Below are 19230 nucleotides of genomic sequence, written 5' to 3'. Positions count from 1 at the left end.
TACAACATTGTTTGTTTCCTGAATCACACTTTTTTTCATGAAAGTTAGCACATGTGTGCAGTTGAGTAAATTCTTAGTCTGACCTCTGCTTGTAGAAGTCTCAGAGATCAAAGGCCTCTTTGATCGTAACACTGTTTCTGTAGTCCAAGATGGTAGCAGTTCGTGAAAACACCACAGGTCTCCAGTGGATCTCACTGGAGTCTCATTCCATTAGACAAAAGTCACATCCACAAATGTCCTCTAGATATGTCCTATCTTGGGTTTACGCTGAAAGCCTGAAGGGCGATGCTCTTAAGCTTCTCAGAAGCTCCACTGTTCTTAGAAGCCACATATTGAAAGGAAGTGTGAAGTACACCCTGAAATTCTTTAAAGGGCCTTTTGTCTGAACAGTATTGTGAGGTACCACCTTTGACTTCTCTGAGGTCTTAATAAAGAATTTTACAGTTGTACTCTTGGCTTCAACTTTCGTTCATGCTTTCCTCAGAGTGACTTAAGTTTGATCTTTGCTTGGGAACACATCAGAGTTTCAGCACTGTCATCTGGAGAGGCCATCAATCTTCCAAACCAGGAAGTCTTGGATCCTTTTTAACAGCCCTTTCTTTAGTTTCTCTCTCCCTTCTCACATGTGACTATATGAAGCACAAGAAGAAACCAGGCAGTACTTCCAATATTTTGGCATATCATTCAGCTCATTAGATATTTTTTTACCTTTCAATTTACTGCAGTTGACAAATGCTGCTAAGCTTTCTGCTACCTTACAACAAAGATCACTTCTGGGTTCCATTAAGATTTTCCTCACTTTCCTGTGAGTCCTCACTGGCAGCCTCCTCAAAGTCTAAAATTGTGCTATCAATTTATTCAAGGCACTTTAAGCTTTCATTAATACTCATAATTTCTTACAGCTTCTACTCCCTGCCTGGTTCTAAAGCCACACCACACTTCAAATTTTGATAAGGCAGCACACTATTTCCAGAACTACCAAAATTAGTTCTTAGTTTTCTTTTATATACTTTTTTGTTTTGTTTTGAGAAAGGGAGGAGAGAATCCCAAGCAGGCTCCACGCTCAGCGGGAGCCCACTGTAGGACTACCACAACCCCAGGACCACTACCAGAGGAGAAATCAAGAGTCAGACGTTCAACTGACTGAGCCATGCAGGCATCCCAGTTACTAGTTTTCTAGTGCTGCATAATATATCATCCCAAAATTCAGCAACTTAACATTAGTTCACATAGTTTCTGAGGGTCAAGAACCTGGAGCAGCTTAGCTAGGTTGGTCTGCTTGGGGTCTCTTATGAGATTAAGGTCAAGCTGTAGGCTAAGGCTTCAATTATCTGAAAGCTGTAATGACACTGGAGGATTCACTTCTGAGGTCACTCACATGGTTGTTAACAGGTCTCCATTTCTCTCTGTTGCCCAGAGATCTCAGTTCCTTACTATATGAGCCGTTCCACAGGCTGCCTGAGTATGCAGTTAAACTTCCCAGAACGAGAAATGACAGAGTGCAAGAGGTTGTGTGCACCCAAGATGGGAGCTGAGGTGTCTTCTATAATCTCATCTTTTCTATTTTAATGAGGTATTATTGAAATGTAACATTAGTTTCAAATGTAAAACAATGATTTGATATTTGTGTATGTTGTGAAATGGATCACTACAAAAAGTCTAGTCAATGTCTGTCACCCTACATAGTTAGAAACATTTTTCTCTTGTGACAAGAACTTTTAAGATCTACTCTCTTAGCAGCTTTCAAAAATGCAATACAGTACTATTAACTATAGTCACCATGCCATACATTACAACCCCATGACTTAACCGATTTTATAACTGGAAGTCTGTACCTTCTGGATCCCTTTACCCTAAAATCTAATCTTGAAAGTGACACATCCACTTTAACTTCTGCCATGTTACTGCCACAAGGGACTACCCAAGGATATGGATATAAAGAGGTTGTCTTGGAGGCTACTATCTTAACTTATATACTAATATGATGTATTTTAAGTTTATGTATATATTCATCCTAATAAGATATTACTACCATTTTAAATAGTCTGCCTTAAGATTTATTCACAATATTTACTTTTGTTAATCTACATTTTTTCCTGGGTCTCCAAGCTTCCATACGGAATAATTTTCTTACCATTCTGAAAACTGCTTTGTATTTCCTTTAGTGCAGGTCTGCTAGTAACAAATTCTATCAATTTGTTTATCTGAAAATAGCTTTCTTCACTACCCGAAGGATCCTTTCCTTGGATACACATTCTAGGTTGGCAGTGATTTTCTTTCATCATGTTGAAGATGGTTATTGTTATTTTTCAGATTTCATTTCTTCTGAGAAATAATTTCTTTGTTTATTCTTACTTTGAAGGTAAATAGACCTCTTTTTTGGCTATAAGAGGAATATCTTTCTGCTTTTGCTATTGAACATTTTTATTGGGTATGGTTTTGTTTGTATTTTTTTGAGCATGGGTTTGTTTCACAGCATTTGATTCTGTAGCATGTTACCTTCCACTGGTTTTAGAAAATTCTCAGCTATTATCTCCAGCATTACTTCTTAAAATGTTGTTGTTGTTATTTCTTTTTGAGAGAGTGTGTGAGTAGTAGAGGAACAGAGAGAGAGGGGGACAGAGGATCCAAAGTGAGCTCCAAACTGACAGCAGTGAGACTGACGCAAAGCTCAAACTCACAAACCACGAGACCATGACCTGAGCCGAAGTGGGACACTCAACTGACTGAGCCACCCAGGTGTCCCACCTCCAATGTTACTTCTATGCTGTTCTGCTTTTTCTCTTCTTCTAAGAGTCCACTTGTATGTATATTAAACTAATGCACTTTGCTCAAAGTACCTTTGCTTATTTCTGTATATTCCATCATTCAGTGTCTCTAAACTTCAATCTGTATATATTTTTTAAAGTTTATTTTGAGAGAGGGAGGAAGCAAGAGCATGAGTGGGGCAGGGCAGAGAGAGAGACAAAGAATGTCAAGCAGGCTCTGTGCTGTCAGCACGGAGCCCGACGCAGGGCTCAATCTCACAAAACCTGAGATAATGACCTGACAGAAGTCAAGAGTTGGACGCATAACCAATTGAGCCACCCAGGTGCCCCAAGTCTATTTATTTCTACTGATGTTATCAGTTAGTTTACAAATTTTCTCTTTGGTTCTGCTTACTGTTTTACCCAAATACTGATTACTTACTTCTTAATTTTTTTTCATATTATTTTAGAATTGCAAATTTTATTTGGTTCTTAATAGTTTTAGAATTATATTTAATTCTTAACAGTTTTGAAGTCCTTCAATGGTCTTATTTTTAAACATAATAAGCACAGTATTTATTTATTCATATTTATTTTAGAGGGAGAGTGTGCGCATGTATGCACAAGTGATGGAGGGATGGCGGCGGGGTGGAGAATCTCAAGCAGGCTCCACGTCCAGCATACAGCTGGACTATGGGCTCGTTGTCATGACCATAAGATCATGACCTGAGCTGAAATCAAGAGTCAGACGCTTAAGTGACTGAGTCATCCAGGCTCCCCATAAGCACAGTATTTTAAAATTTCTGTCTGATAATTCCAGGGACAGAGAGAGAGACGGAGAATCCCAAGCAGGCTCCGTACTGTCAGCGCAGGGCCCGATCCCACAAACTATGAGATCATGACCTGAGCCTAAATCAAGAGCCAGACGGTTAACCAACTAGGCCACCAGGCACCCCAAGATTTAATTCTATACCTAAACCACCAATATACACATACAAATTGTTAATATAGCAACTCTGTAGCAGTTCCAAATAAATCCATGTATGGTTTGGTCTACTACAGGTCTATATGCTTGTGTTACCTAATTTGTTTTTTTAATTGTTTCTGGGTTGAAAAAAAAAAAAAAAGATAAATAATTATATGCTCAGAGATTCTGGTCCCCAAACTCTTCCTTCCTCTCTTCCCCCTCCCTGCCTGATACACTATTAAATACTTGTGTAAGATTGGCAGACCTACTTTAAACATTCTGTATTCTGTTAAATGACAACACCCTTACTTTCATAAATGACTTTTTAGTTCCAAAAAGTAAAAACAATGGGTCTTTTTTTTTTTTTTTTTTGACAGAGACTAAGAGAGAGAGAGGGAAGGGAAGAGGGAGAGGGACAGAATTTTCAGCAGGCTCCATACCCAGCATGGAACCTGACACAGGGTTCAATCTCACGAATGTAAAATCATGACCTAAGCCGAAATCAAGAGCTGGAGGCTTAACCAACTGAGCCACACAGGTACCCTGATAATGCATCATTTTTAATGTTTCTAAACTCTAACTGTAAAACTTGCAGCATAGTGGTTAAGAAAACAGGCTGCCTAAGTTTTTAAACTGATGTGACTTTCTAAAAGACCCTGAATCTATCTCTGTCCTCATTTCCTCATCTATAAAATGAAGGTAAGAATACGTACCCTACAGAGCTTCCTAAACAAAAATGTGAACTGTTGGAGAAAAATATTTTTATTCAGTTATGCTTAATACATACCTTTCGTGCTATTGGTTCCTGACCTTCCATCAATGTGTACCAGCTGACAAGTTTATTCCAGCCCTCAGTTGGCAACAGTATGTAATCCAATTCATCAATAAGATGTTCCTTAAGTGACTGGGCATCACCATCTGCAAAAGAAAATAGTAAACTTGATATGTAAAAAGAAACAATAGTACATATATCTAATACTATATAGTGTAACTATGATAGATTACTTAAATTCATGGAGACTAATTTAAATATTTAACCAATGAGTTCTGAAGAAAGCTCTGAAGAAATTCACATATAAATCTACATGTTTCAAAATAAACTGTTGCTTTAAAAAGTTTCAATGTGTACCAGTAGTCAATGAACAGCATTTAAAGACATAATTTTTTTATTAAGCTCTTAAAAAAAATACTAAGGTGTAATCTTAAAAAAATACCAAGGGATCTGAAAGAAAAGTGTTTCCCCAATATTCCAAGTAGCAGATATTCCTCACGTGGTAAAAGTGATCATTCTAGCATTAGGTGATGAAGGAAATTCAGAAGCAAATCAATAACCTTTTACAATGACTCCAAAGCATATGGGCTGGGAACCATGATGGAAATCAAAAAAGGGCACCTTGAAAACCAAATCATTACTCCAGAAGGCCCATGATCTATGTTCCTCCCAAAATCTAAAGTAGAGGTAGTTGTTCTGATGTGGTTCTAATTCTATAATCATTTTCAAAATTCTGGTTAAATTAAAAACTTACTGCAGGGCAGACCAGAGATCTAGAAGCAAGAGCATGAGTTACACCTGTATGACAGTTCTAATCTTAGACTCATTTTTTATTATCTGGTCCTGTTACCTGAATTTTCAAAGTGCAGAAACAAACACATATAGTTCATTGAATTACACACAACATAAAGATTTTCTCAATCTGAGCCAGTCTTAAACTAACAAACATGGAAAGCAAAATTGTTGTTAGTAGTATCTCAGTGAGAACACATATTCTTAATTAGACATTACAATATAAAACAAGAAGCAGGAAAAATTCTGAAAAGATTAAAAGAAAGTTATTTATTCCATCTAGCATCAATCTATGGTCAGAGAATCACACTGAACTTTGAGAAAACTTTCATGTAGAGAAGAAATGGTAAAACTCTAAGTTCTATAATACAAACTTCAATCGTAGATGCAAACTAAGCATTAATTTTTAAAACCTTAGTTGTAATTCTAAATTCTTTATGGAAACTGATCATTTGGAACATATTTTCAGAACCTGCTGAAGGTGAAAGAGACTTACACATTGTAAACACCTCTATGCATCATATCCTATGAGACATACTACAGGAGACAACCATGTTATCTCAGTTCTCAAAGCAATCCTGTAAGATAGGTATCTCCATTTTAGATTAGAAAATATTTTCAGGGAAACTCAGTAACTTTCCCAAGATCATACATACAGAAAACTGCAGGTACTATGAAAGGTGTTACTATAGAAAACACTGTTAGGTGACTTTTCAAAACAGTATCATGAGGTAGATATCTCCAAATTAATGAGTAAACAGATTCCAGTACTGATTAACTCGCCAAAGGTTACACATACAGAAGACTGTACAAATTGGACTCAAATAGATTGGTTTACTTAAACATCCATTTTCTTTCTACTATTGACAGATTGCCCTCCAGAAAACTTAGGAAAAGAAAGAAAAGTTTAAAAATTAAGACTTATAAGCTGTTTTCCACAATAATTCAAGAGTTTGAGTAAATGATTTTACTATGTACCAGAATCAAATAGTAACTTTATATGTAGTGGACAATATTTGTTACTTCTGCAATTACTGACTCATAATTGATACACAATAAATTGCACATATTTAAGGTGAACTATTTGGTCAATTTTGACAGATCAATACAAATGTGAAACCACCACCATGACCAAAATGATGGATAGATTCCTCCCCATTAAAGGATTCCTAAGAGTCCTTTGTAATCTCTACTTTCTGTTTATCTAAGTCTACTGTCCTGTCCCCCAAAAATCACTTACCTGTTTATCCATATTTTGCAACTATAGACTAATGTGCACTTTGTAGTTTTATATGAAAACTGTCTTTTGTTACTACAGGCATTTTCTAGAATCTCATGTAAAAATTATATATAGTGTTTTTGTTTGGCTTTCTTTACACTGCGTAATTATCTTAAGAGCCACCTATGTTTCTACATATTAATACTTCACTGCCAGCACAGAGCCTGACATGGGGCTCAAACTCATGAAACTGTGAGATCATGACCTGCGCCAAAACCCAGAGTTGGACGCTTAACCAACTGAACCACCCAGGCGTCCCTACACTTCATTCCTTTTAATTGTTGAGTAGGATTTCATTATATGGATATACTATAATTTGTTTATCCAGTTAGCTATTGATGGGCATTTGGGGTTGTTTCCAATTTTCTCTATTACAAATAACATTGCTATGCACATCTGTGTATAAGTTTTCATATGGATATATATTCTCATTTCTTTTGGGTAAATATGTAGGAGTGGAATGACTGCTTTCTACGGTAAACATGGGTTTAGGTTTTTAAGAAATTTCCTATTTCCAAAAACAGTGTATAGAAGCTCCACTTATTTCACATCCTTGTCAACACTTGGGTATCATTCTTTTAAATTTTAATCATTTTGATACACGTATCAAACAAACATACACATACACATTTGAAACCTCATTTCTCTAATGACTAATGATGCTGATAATCTATGCAATTATGCAGTTTTTGAAAACTCCATTTTCTTTTGTGAATCATCTGTTCAAATCTTTTGCCTATGTTTTCCACTAAGTTTTTCTGTATTAATATAGGTTCAAGAATTCTTTATTCTGCATACAAGTCTTTTATCAGTTAGGTGATCTGCAAATACTTCTCCCACACTGTGGTTTGTTTTTTCATTCTTAACATTTATCATTTGAAGAAGATTTTATTACTGAGCACAGGTTTTTTTCTTTTATCAGTTTGCTTTTCGTATCACATTTAAGAAATCTGCCTAACACAATGTCACAAAGATTTTCTCCTATTTTTTTACAATTTATATGATCTGTTTTATTTTGTATATAATGCCAGGTATGGATCCAAGTTCAGTTTTTTTTTTTTTTTTTTTTTTTTTTGCGAACAGATACCTAAAGCTCAAGCAGTATGTTTAAAGACTATCCTCTCTTTACTGAAATCCTCTTACATCTTTGTTTAAAATCAATTGACCACATATGTGTGCATCTACTTTTGGATTCTCTAATCTGTTCAATTGATCCTTGTCTCACACCGTATACGAATATTAACTTAAAATTGATCAAAGTCATAAATGTAACAGCTAAAACTATAAAATTCTTAGAAGACAACATAGGTGTAAATCTTTTATGACCCTGGATTAGGGAATGCATTCTGACACCAAAACCACAAGAAAAAAAATATAAATTGGATTTAATCAAAATTAAAAACTACTGTGCTTCAAAGACACAAGAAAGTAAAAGACAATTTACAGATTGGGAGACAATTTTTGGAGATCATATATCTGATAAGGGGCTAGTATCCAGAATATATAAATAACACTTAAAACAGAAAAATAAAAAGAAGCCCAATTAAAAAATAAGAACAGGATCTGAACTAACATTTCTCCAAAAAAGATACATAGACAGCACAGATAAGATACTTAACATCATTACTCACTAGAGAAATACAAATCAAAATCACAATGAGGTATCACTTCACACCCAGCAGGATGGCTATAATAAAAGGACAATGTGTTGGCAAGGATATGTCTGACTCTAGATTTCAGCTCAGGTCATGATCCAAGGTTATGGGATCGGCCCGTGTGAGGCTCCATGCTGAGCATGATATTTTCTCTCTCTCCCCCTCTGCCTCTCTTGCTGTCTAAAATAAAATAAAAATTAAAAAGATACAATTGGGTTTTTAAATAATCGTCTTATATCCTATAAACCAATCTCATTTATTACTCCTTAGAAACTTTGTTTTTTGTAGATTCAATCAAATTTTCTGGACAACTAGGCATAGTTACCTGTGAATAAAAGCAGATTTATTACTTCTTCCTGTACAATCTGTATGCTTTTTACCTCTTTTTCTTGCCTTACTGCACTGGGTGGAACCTCTAAGGTCAGCTGAAGACCTAAATGGACACTCTTGCTTTTTTCATGTTACCTGTAGATTTTTTTGTAGAAGCCATTTATGAGGCTGAGGACACTTCCTTCATTTTATTCTTTTATCTTACATATTATCTTTAATTTTTTTTAATGTTTATTTATTTTTGAGTGAGAGAGAGAGACACAATCTGAAGCAGGCTCCAGGCTCTGAGCTGTCAGCACAGAGCCCAATGTGGGGCTTGAACTCACAAAGTGAGATCATGAACTGAGCTGAAGTTGGACGTTTAACCAACTGAGCCACCCTGGAGCCCTGATGTATTATCTTTTAAATATATTTTTCTATATGATACATATATACATATAAAATATATATATATGTATATATGCGCGTGTGTATATATATATCTTACACATACATACCCATTTCATTGTTGGACTTTATTTACTAAACTTGTTTAGACAACATACGTAGACAAGAGTTTTCTTTGGATGTCTGTAAGATTTTGGTATCAGGGTAATGATGGTTTCATAGCATGAGTTGGAAAGTATTAGCTTCCAATTTTGGAAGAGTTTTGTAAAACAGGTATATATAAATATGTGGTGGAATTCACCAGTGGCACCATTTGGATCTGATGGGTTTTTCTGTGAAAAATTTTAAGCTACAAATTCATTTTCTGTAATTGATACAGGGCTATTCAGGCAATCTATTCTTTTGGAATGAGCTTTGGCAGTTTCACTTTTTTTCATCTGGTTTGTTGAATTTAATGACATAAAGTTCGTAATAATTCTTTATTGCCCTTTTAATAGTTGTTGATTCCGAACTGGTGTTACCTCTCGTGTTCTGATATTGGCAATTGTGTCTTTTCTTTTTTCTCTTTTTTTTTTTTTATGTTTGTTTATTTTGAGAGAGATACAGTGTGCATGTGTATACATAAGAATAGGAGAGGGGCAGTGAGAGAGGGAGACAGAGAATCCTAAGCAGGCTCCTGCTGTCAGCAGAGTCTGACACAGGGCTCAATCTCCCAATTTCACGAACTGTGAGACCATGACCTAAGATGAAATTAAGACTTGGATGCTAGTCAGAAACTAGATATGGACCCATTTTATTATTTCACAAAGAACGAGTTTATTTTTCCTTTTTTATAATTGACATATCATATTATATTTGTTTTGAGAAGAACTGATTTTTGGTTCATTGATTTTTTTCTTTATTTTTCTATTCTCTAATTTCTGTTCTGAAATTACTTTCTTTCTTCTAAGTTTAATCTGTTCTTTTTTAGTTTCTTAAAAACTGTCACTGATTTGAGAGTCTCATTTTCTTTACTGATATATTATTTCTGTATTATATAATTATATATTAATACAGTCACTCCAGCTTTCTTTGGATTAGTGTTAGCACAGGTATTACTTTTCTATATGCTGTATAACAAAGTAATGCAGCGGCTGAAAACCATACCCATTTACTATCTCATAGTTCTGTGAGTTACAAGTTCGGGGGGCTCAACAGACTTCTCTATTTAGGGTCTCATAAGGCAGAAATCAAGACGTCAGATGGGCTGATCTCCTAACTAGAGACTCTGGGGAAGAATGTGCTTCCAAGCCCATTCAGACTGTTGGCAGTATTCAGTTCTTCATGATGCCAGGACTGAGGTGGTCTGTTTCTTTGCTGGCTGTGAGCCAGGGTCTCTCTCTGTTCCTAAAGGATCCCCTGCCTTCTTTCTCACATGGCCCCTTCCATTTTTAACCAGCAATGATGTACTGAGTAATTCTCATGCTTTGAATCTCTGACTTCTACCAGCCAGAGAAAAGTCTCTGCTTTTAAAGAGCACTTGTTGTTAGATTAAACCTGGTGGGATAATCTCCCTTTTGCCAAACAATATTAATAATCCTGGGAATGGTATCTCATCCTAATTCACATGCTCTACCCATACTCAAAGGGGAGATGATTATATAAGAGAGAGAGAGCAGTCACTGGGAGTCAGTCTTAGAATTCTGCTTACCTAACATGCCATACTTTTTCAATTCTTTTAATCCATTTGTATCTTTATATCAAAAGAGGGGTTTCTTATAGACAGTACATAGTTAGGTCTTATTTCTTACCCAATCTCTACCTCTAATTAGGGGTATTTACATTTAATGTGATTATTCATAGAGAAGAGTTTGAATCTACCACGTTGCTAATTTGTTTTGTATGTTCCATTTGTTAATTTTTTCTACTTAAAAACTTTTTAAACATTGATATTTCTCCTCATTATGCATATTTTTCTGCTTCTTTGCCTACCAGGTAATATATTGTTAGATCCAAGACATTATAAATTTTATCCTGTTGGATGCTGAATATTTCTGAATTTCTCTAAGTACTCTTGCATTTTGTTCTAAGATACAAAGTTTGATGCTTTCAGGATAAAAGGACAGGACGATTAATTTTGCCCTATTACAGTGGCAAAACTGTTCGCAGTATACTCCATGAATTATAAGGCTTTCCACTCTGTTATGAACACTTTATTCTTGGTCCTATATGAGCCCCAATGATTGTTCCCTCTAATTCTTTTGGGCGCTTCTTTCCTTGGCCTTGGGTACCCCCTTCACATACATGAGCTAATCAACACTCAGTTGGAGATATGAGAGAGACTCTGTATATCTCTAGGTCTCTGTCTCTTTTTGCTGGTCATTCCTATCTGGTGCTCTAAACTGAAAACTCTGGTGGCCTGGATCTCCCTGAATCCCAAACTCTTTCCTCAACTGGGGGGAGTGCCAGGCTCTACATGGGTTTCCTCTTTTGTGCCTTGTTTTGAAAACTGGTATCAATGCAGTAAGCTGAGGCAATCATAGGGCTTACCACATTTGTTTCCTATATCTCAAGGATCACTGTTCTTTGCTGCCTGGTATCCAATGTTTTGAGAACCACTGATTTATATATTTTGTCAAGGTTTTAGTTTGCTCAGGTGGAAGAGTAAATCTAGTCCCTGTTACTCCATCTTGGCCAGAAATGGAAGCTCTGGTACTTGTGTTTTATACCCTTTAAATGTAATGAGAGGTACAGAAAACTGGTAAGTAGCAAGGGTTGGAGAAGATTGATGCAAAAACCCAAGAATGTAAACATTTATCAGTGCTCCCCAACTGAATAAAGAATCATGTGTCCATTAGGAATAATGTAGCACTATAGCGCTTTAAGATAGTGCTTTGTAACTTACATTCTTCATTTAAAGATGTGAATAATAAACATTTCTTACAGAATAAATGAAAACAATCTGTCATAATACACAGTAATAACTAATTATGATAGAATAATCTGAGTTCATTAGGTCAAATCTATTATACAAAGAAATTTTTTTTTTTAACATTTATTCATTTTTTTGAGAGACAGAGACAGAGCATGAGCAGGGGAGGGGCAGAGAGAGAGAGAGAGAGAGAGAGAGAGAGAGAGAGAGAGAGAATCTGAAGCAGGCTCCAGGCTCTGAGCTGTCAGCACAAAGCTTGACACGGGGCTCGAACTCATGAACTGCGAGATCATGACCTGAGCTGAGCTTAACCAACTGAGTCCCAAAGAAATTTCTAATATATCTATTTACATTAACATTTTCCATATTATGTACATTTACTATAACATATTCAAATGAACACATTTACAACCTAACTGAAGAAAAGAAATAATGACCTTTGAGAAGTCCAGAGTTATCAATGGGTCCAGGATATACATTTTGATCTCCCATCTGGTATTTGTCCCAGCTGTCAAAGCCAACATATTTTTTCCACTGTTTGAACCAGCGACTATCGACTAGGTACCTAAAAAAGAAAAGAAATCAGTAAAGGAACTATAGGAACAGCAAAGAAGCTATTTTTGATACTTCATTTTATACTACAGTATATGCCTACTTCAAAGGATTATTGAGAATAACTGTAACGTGACTCAGTATCTGGAAAAAGAATATTTCATTTGTGTAAAGTGTTATTTCTACTATTCTATAAATATCTACTATTTGAGGACAAGTATTGACATACATGTTAAAAAAAATCCTTAACAGTACCTCTTAAAAAATGCAGTAACTATTCAATAAAATATTTGACAATTGAACCAATTCAAATGGTAATCTTAAGAATCAATCAAAACAAACTTTAAAATATAACATGGTAAACAACATGAAAATGGTTCTTCTGCAAAAAACTTACAAACACAGTATGTTAATTTTATATATTTTACTCTATGTTTTTGGGGATAAGGAAAATGGATTATTAAAAGTTTGCAAGATCGATTATAATAACTATAATAACACCTTTTTTAAAACTATAAAAACAATTAGTTTCTTCACTAACAAAGTTAATAACAATAATACGGTCTCCATCTGTTTTTCATACAGTAGTAAAATCTGCTGGGGCAAGCAGAATTGTTTTTCTTTTTCTTTTTTCTTTTTTGGTGGTTTCAAAAGTGTGGTACCCAAGCACTATAAGCTTTACTTTATTGAAACTGTATTCATCTTATTTTCAAATATCTAGAATTGGCTTCTCATCAGATGGCCAGTGACAGAAGAAGTCAAATAATGGTGTTCTAGCAAAGAAAATATAAAAAAAATCATAAACGTAAAAAAGTTTACAAATTAATTCTGATTATTTTATATCTACTATGAAATACCGGTTTGCCATGGACTCATAATTATTTTAAATTCTTTACCAGAAATATTTTCCCCACACTTAACTAGGTTTAATCACAAACAAAATCTGGAGTAAAGGTCAACAAGATGTTTAAAGCCCACATGTGTACTAACACAGGTAGCCAAGTTTATTTGGAGACCATCATTATTATGTATCTGTGCTTACCACATGCAGCACTAAGTATAGGAATGAAATCCTACAGTTATATCTGAAAATATCTGAAGCAAATTCCTAGAGAATATTCATCAGCAGTTTAATTCCCTAAAAATGGGTTTTGTAGAATTATCTATACACTAGTACCCCAAACCTATAGTCAGAACTATGTAACATAAAGTCCTCAAACTGCAGAACTTGAGACTTATGTGGAGAAAAAGTTCAGAGACTAAGTCCTAAGAAAACCCTGTCTCTAAAATAAATAGATTAGCAATAACTTTACATGTTAAATAATAAAGAAAATTATACTTAATTGTACCTCATTCACTAAACATCTTTTAGAGTGTCTCCTATATCTAAATAAAATTATTCAGATGTTTCATTTGCTTTCTTTGCAAATTAATGTCACACTAAATGGCCTTTCCTCTGTTTCATCTATTTTTTTTTAATCATTGTGCCAATTTCATAGTATCTTTATTACTTTAATCTTAATCTTTATTTTTTTAGGGCAAGTTCCCTCAGCTTGCTGATTTTGCAAATTGCCTAAACTATCCTTGGCCATTTGCTCCTCCACATGAATTTTAGAGTCAGTTTACCAAGTTCCACAAAAACTATGATTAAGATTTTGATTGGAATCACACTGAATTTATAGATTAACAGTAATACTATAAATAACAAGCCATTTATAAAACTTACATTAAAACTACTTGGGAAATACTACCAAATTCTACTTATATTTAAAAGATACTTCTAAAAGATGGCATTTTATCTGCCAAAGTATTTAATAAATCCTTTACTGTTATAGTGTAAGTTTGTACTGGGTAGTATTCATCTCATCTTTTGCCATAATATTTCTAGTTCAACTCTCAGATCATGAAGTGACTACTTTCTGTATAATACTACTACTGTAAGAGGATACTCTCCCATTTGATGGATATTTATCTGCTTTCAACACTACTTTCAATTAAAAAGTCCACCATATTTCTATTACAGGCTACCTATATCTTATTTATGGAATTTTGTGGTAATGAAAGATGAAGGAAATGTAGGAAAAAACAGGAACATCTATTATAGAAATAATATGTAGACTTCTCCACTCTGGAAAAGAGTAAGAAGGTTCCTCAAAAAATTAAAAATAGAAGAACACTACAACCTAGCAATTGCACTACCGGGTATTTATCCAAGGGATACAGGTGTGCTGTTTCAAAGGGGCACATGTACCCCAATATTCATAGCAGTGCTACTGACAATAGCCAAAGTATGGAAAGAGCCCAAATGTCCATCAATGGATGAGTGGATAAAGAAGATGTGCGTGTGTGTGTGTGTATTTATATATATATATACACACACATACATACTTTCTTGTATACACACATACATACATACAATTGAGTATTACTTGGCAATCCAAAAGAATGAAATCTTGCCATCTGCAACTATGTGGATGGAACTGGAGGGTATTATGCTGAGTGAAATTAGTCAGAGAAAGACAAATATCATATGACTTCACTCATATGAGGACTTTAAGAGACAAAACAGATGAACATAAGGGAAGGGAAGCAAAAATAATATAAAAACAGGGAGGAGGACAAAACGTAAGAGCCTCTTAAATATAAACAACAGAGGGTTGCTGGAGGGGTTGTGGGAGGGGGGATGGGCCAATAAGGGGCATTAAGGAATCTACTCCTGAAATCACTGTTGTACTATATGCTAACTCACTTGGATGTAAATTAAAAAATTAATTAATTAAAAAAAAAGGAGGGCACTTATTGGGATGAGCACGGGGTATTAAATGTAAGTGATGAATCACTAAATTCTGTTCCTGAAACCATTATTACACTATATGTTAACTTGGATTTAAATAAATTGAAAAAAATAAAGAAATAGTTCAAAATTTTAAAAAAGTATGTAGACTTCTCAAGTATACTCAAGAAAGATAATAGTATTAGATGAAGTTGACAACTAAAAAAAAATATTTCAAGACATATACATAGATTTGTTATACTATAAAAACTTAACCCCTAATCTGCATATCTGCCAAAATTTAAGACTTCTCAATGTGAACTGATTAAAGCCTACAACAGAATCAGTACCTCTCAACGATTACAAATAAGTGAACAAAGACAGGACTTAGACATTCTCAACAGCACTCATTTTTCTTTCTTTTTTTAAAAAATTTTTAATGTTTATTTATTTTTGAGAGAGAGAGGAAGAGCATGAGCAGTGGAGGGGCAGAGAGAGGAAGAGACACAGAATTTGAAGCAGGCTCCAGGCTCTGAGTTGTCAGCACAGAGCCCGACATGGGGCTCTAACTCACCAGTCTTGAGATCATGACCTGAGCTGAAGTTGGATGCTTAACTGACTGAGCCACCCAGGTGCCTTTCTCAACAGCACTCTTAATCTTTGGTGTACTATTAGGATCCAGATGGACCAATTTCAGTTTCTGAGGATTTTTTTTTTTTGAATAGCTAGAACCATTTGTAAAGATTGATTTTTTCATGACTTTTATTCTTAGACCGCTAAAAAAGAATAAAAGTCATGAAATAATAATCTTTATAAACTGTTATAACTTTGATTTTAAGATGAAGTCTAAAATCCTTAGCATTGCCTACTAGGGCTTGCCTGATCTATCTACTCCTGCCTACCTATCTAGTCTCAACTGGTACTAATTTTCTTTGTGCTGAGATCTAACTACAAGAACTTTCTTTCAGTTGCTAGATACTCCATTTTTTGCCTTACAGCTCCATCTGCCTAGAATATTCTCCTATTGCTCCCAACATCTATTTAGTTCCTATCATCTTTCAGATACTCTACATGTCACTTTCTCAGGGAATCCTTCCATAAGCCTTTCCCATTTCCTCTCAGTTTAGATTAGGAAAAACAAGATGGCAATATCAGCCTACTAGTTATCAAGACTCTTTATTAAGTTAAAGAAATTACTTTTAATAACAAAATAATTAACATTTGAGCTTTATTCTTGGGCCAGGTGCATATTTCTAAGCACTTTAATATATTCGTTCATTTATTCCTTTAACTACCCAATAATGTAGGTACTATTATAATTTCATAGGCACACAGAAATAACTTGCCCAAGGTTACAAAGTTAGTGCCAGATCTGTGGGTAAAAAATGTGATCATGGCATAGAGAGAAGCAAAGACACCAATGAAAACAGCACAAAGAAACAAGAATTGGACTCATGTGTATGTGGAACTATGATATATGCCAAAACATGATTATGAATAGTGGGGAAAGATCCGGTTAAATGTGTGGGGGAAAAAATTAGAGCTCTACCTCACATATGCAGTCTGTTCTACTCTAATGTTTGTCTTGAAAACTTGAAAATGTTAAATGTATTTATATACTAAACATGATTAATATATTTGAGGACAATAGCACAAATTTCAGTATATGTTAAAGCACTACTTTAATACACAAGCAGCGCTGGGACTAGGGTAAGGCAGGTAAGATGCCTAGAAACCCTAATAGGAAGCTTCTTCAATTCTGCCCCATAAATGCCTAGACTGCTTTACCATAGTCCTAACACTGAAACACACACAAGGTGACGTAGAAAACTACTCAGCTGCACTGAACGGCTTAGGAATGCACAAAGCGCACACACTTCAAACCTTCATGTGTGTTATGAGTCACATTTGCCACATCTGCTGTTAAAACTTCTTGGCAGATTCCAGGGGCGCCTGGCTGGCTCAGTTGGAAGAATATGTGACTCTTGATCTCAGGGTCGTGAGTTCTAGCCCCATGTTGGGTGTAGAGATTACTTAAATAAATAAAATTAAAAAACAAAAACAAAAAATCCCACAACTTCTTGGCAGGTTTCAGAAAACTTTCCTTCCAACTCTCCACAATAACTCACAAGCTGCAACCCTTTAAAGCCTACTTCTGCAAGTCAACTTCATCATTTTCAAAAGAAAAATGTCATATTTATTATGGTAGTTCTACATTTCTTAACAATTTAACATATGTAAAACTGTGCTATCACTTTTATTATATATATATTTTTAACTTTAACGTTTATTTATTATTGAGAGACAGAGCATGAGCAGGGAATGGGCAGAGAGTGGGGGAGACACAGAATCCAAAGCAGGCTCCAGGCTCTGAGCTGAAAGCACAGAGTCCAACATGGGGCTTGAACCCACAAACCGTGAGATCATAACCTAAGCTGAAGTCGGACTCTCAACCAACTGAGCCACCCAGGCGCACCTATTATGTTTTTTAATGTGTCACTGACAAAAATTTTATGAGTGCTGTGTCCCAGACCCATTTTTCCCATATGCTGTGTTTTTTATTGCATGATTTTGCATATTGCACAGTGATTTTTAGGAACACATGCCGTGTTACAACAGAACTAACTGTACAAAAATAAGTTATAGTTGGACTAAAAATGTAAATGTGAAAGTAAAAGTATAATTTAAAAAAAAAGATAGGAGAAAATCCTCATTACCTTAGAATATAGAAGAGTTAAGACAAAAAGCAAAAAAACACTGATAAACTTGCCAAGGTTAAAATGAAAAGCTACCATTCAACCACAAAGACACCATTAAGTAAAGAGATAACATACAGACTGGGGAAGATACTTATACGCCACATAACCGACCAAGGATTACAATACATGAAAAAGTCCTTTAAGTTAGTAAATCAAAAAAAATTCTTTTAACAGAAAAAGGAAAAAAAAGCAACTCACAGAAGAGAAAGTCATAATGGCCTCTATACATATGAGAAGATACTCAATTTCATCAGCAATGGAAAAAAAAAAGAAACTAACACCATACCATATTGTTCAGAACCATATCATGAAGCTGGTGAACACAAGCATGTGCACATGTGTCAACAATATTAAGTTGTGGAGAACATGTAGGGTAACAGGAACTTGTATACTGCCACGGGGGAGTAAACTAGAACCTGCTAGTTCCTTCCAACTAGTTTGGATGGTAGTTTGGCAATATCTACTAAAGATGAAGGTGTACATACCACACGATCATGTATTGTCATTACTAAGTTTTACCCTACAGAAACTCTGGCACATATTTACAAAAATACAACTGTAAGAATATATACTGCAGCATAATTTGTCAAGAATGAAAAAGGGGGAAAAAACCCAATATCCACTTTTCATACCAAATATATTACACAAGAATTCTAATGAAAAATACAACTACATGTATTAATAAGGATAAATCTCAAAACTACAATGTTGAACCAAAAAAATAAGACACATGTAACATAACACAAATACATAAAGATAACAGATATGCACACACAGAGCAACTACAGAAAACTTAAAAACATGCCCCAAACAGTACATACTATTTAATGATCCATGCATATATTAAAATATATACATAAGATAATTTTAATAATTATAAAACTAAATAAAATATAGAATTTAAAGTAATAACAATAACCTAATTCAGGACAGTGTCTCCCTCTGACAAGGGAGGGAAGGGGATGGGACTAGGGAAACATACACAGGGACATTCAACTGTTTCTGTAATGTTTTACTTACTTGCTTATTTATTTATTTTTAAAGTTTATTTATTTTGAAAGAGAGAGCATGTGCATCAACAAGTGGGGGAGTAGTAGAGAGAATCCCAGGCAGGCTCTGCACTGAGGGTGCAGAGCTCAATGCGGGGCTCAACCTCACAAAAGAAGCTGAAGTCAGATGCTTAACCAACTGAGCCACCTGGGTGCCCAATGTTTTATTTTTTTAAACTAAGAGATGTGTACACAAGTGTTTTGTTATATTTTCCTTTATACTCTTCTGTCTTCCTGAAATAGGACATTAAACATGG

The 19230-nt window shown here is 35.0% G+C and overlaps 1 protein-coding gene across 5 annotated transcripts in view; it reads right to left on the bottom strand.

The window, feature by feature from the left end:
• USP15 (ubiquitin specific peptidase 15) overlaps window positions 1-19230 on the bottom strand; it is a 117582-nt gene that overhangs the window by 83376 nt on the left and 14976 nt on the right. For all 5 annotated transcript variants that reach the window (XR_008300300.1, XM_027071360.2, XM_027071361.2 and 2 more), the window contains exons 2-3: window positions 12278-12405; window positions 4502-4632 (exon numbers count right to left, since the gene is read on the bottom strand). Coding sequence is in view for 4 of the 5 variants with exons in the window: in XM_027071360.2 (XP_026927161.1) it covers window positions 4502-4632; window positions 12278-12405 (259 nt within the window). In the remaining variant the exon portion in view is untranslated. The remainder of the gene's footprint in view (window positions 1-4501; window positions 4633-12277; window positions 12406-19230) is intronic.

The sequence above is a fragment of the Acinonyx jubatus genome, chromosome B4 (assembly GCF_027475565.1).
Source record: "Acinonyx jubatus isolate Ajub_Pintada_27869175 chromosome B4, VMU_Ajub_asm_v1.0, whole genome shotgun sequence".
Taxonomy (NCBI): domain Eukaryota; kingdom Metazoa; phylum Chordata; class Mammalia; order Carnivora; family Felidae; genus Acinonyx; species Acinonyx jubatus.
The sequence above is the reverse complement of the archived record's forward strand: the minus strand, read 5'-3'. Positions and strand labels throughout refer to the sequence as shown.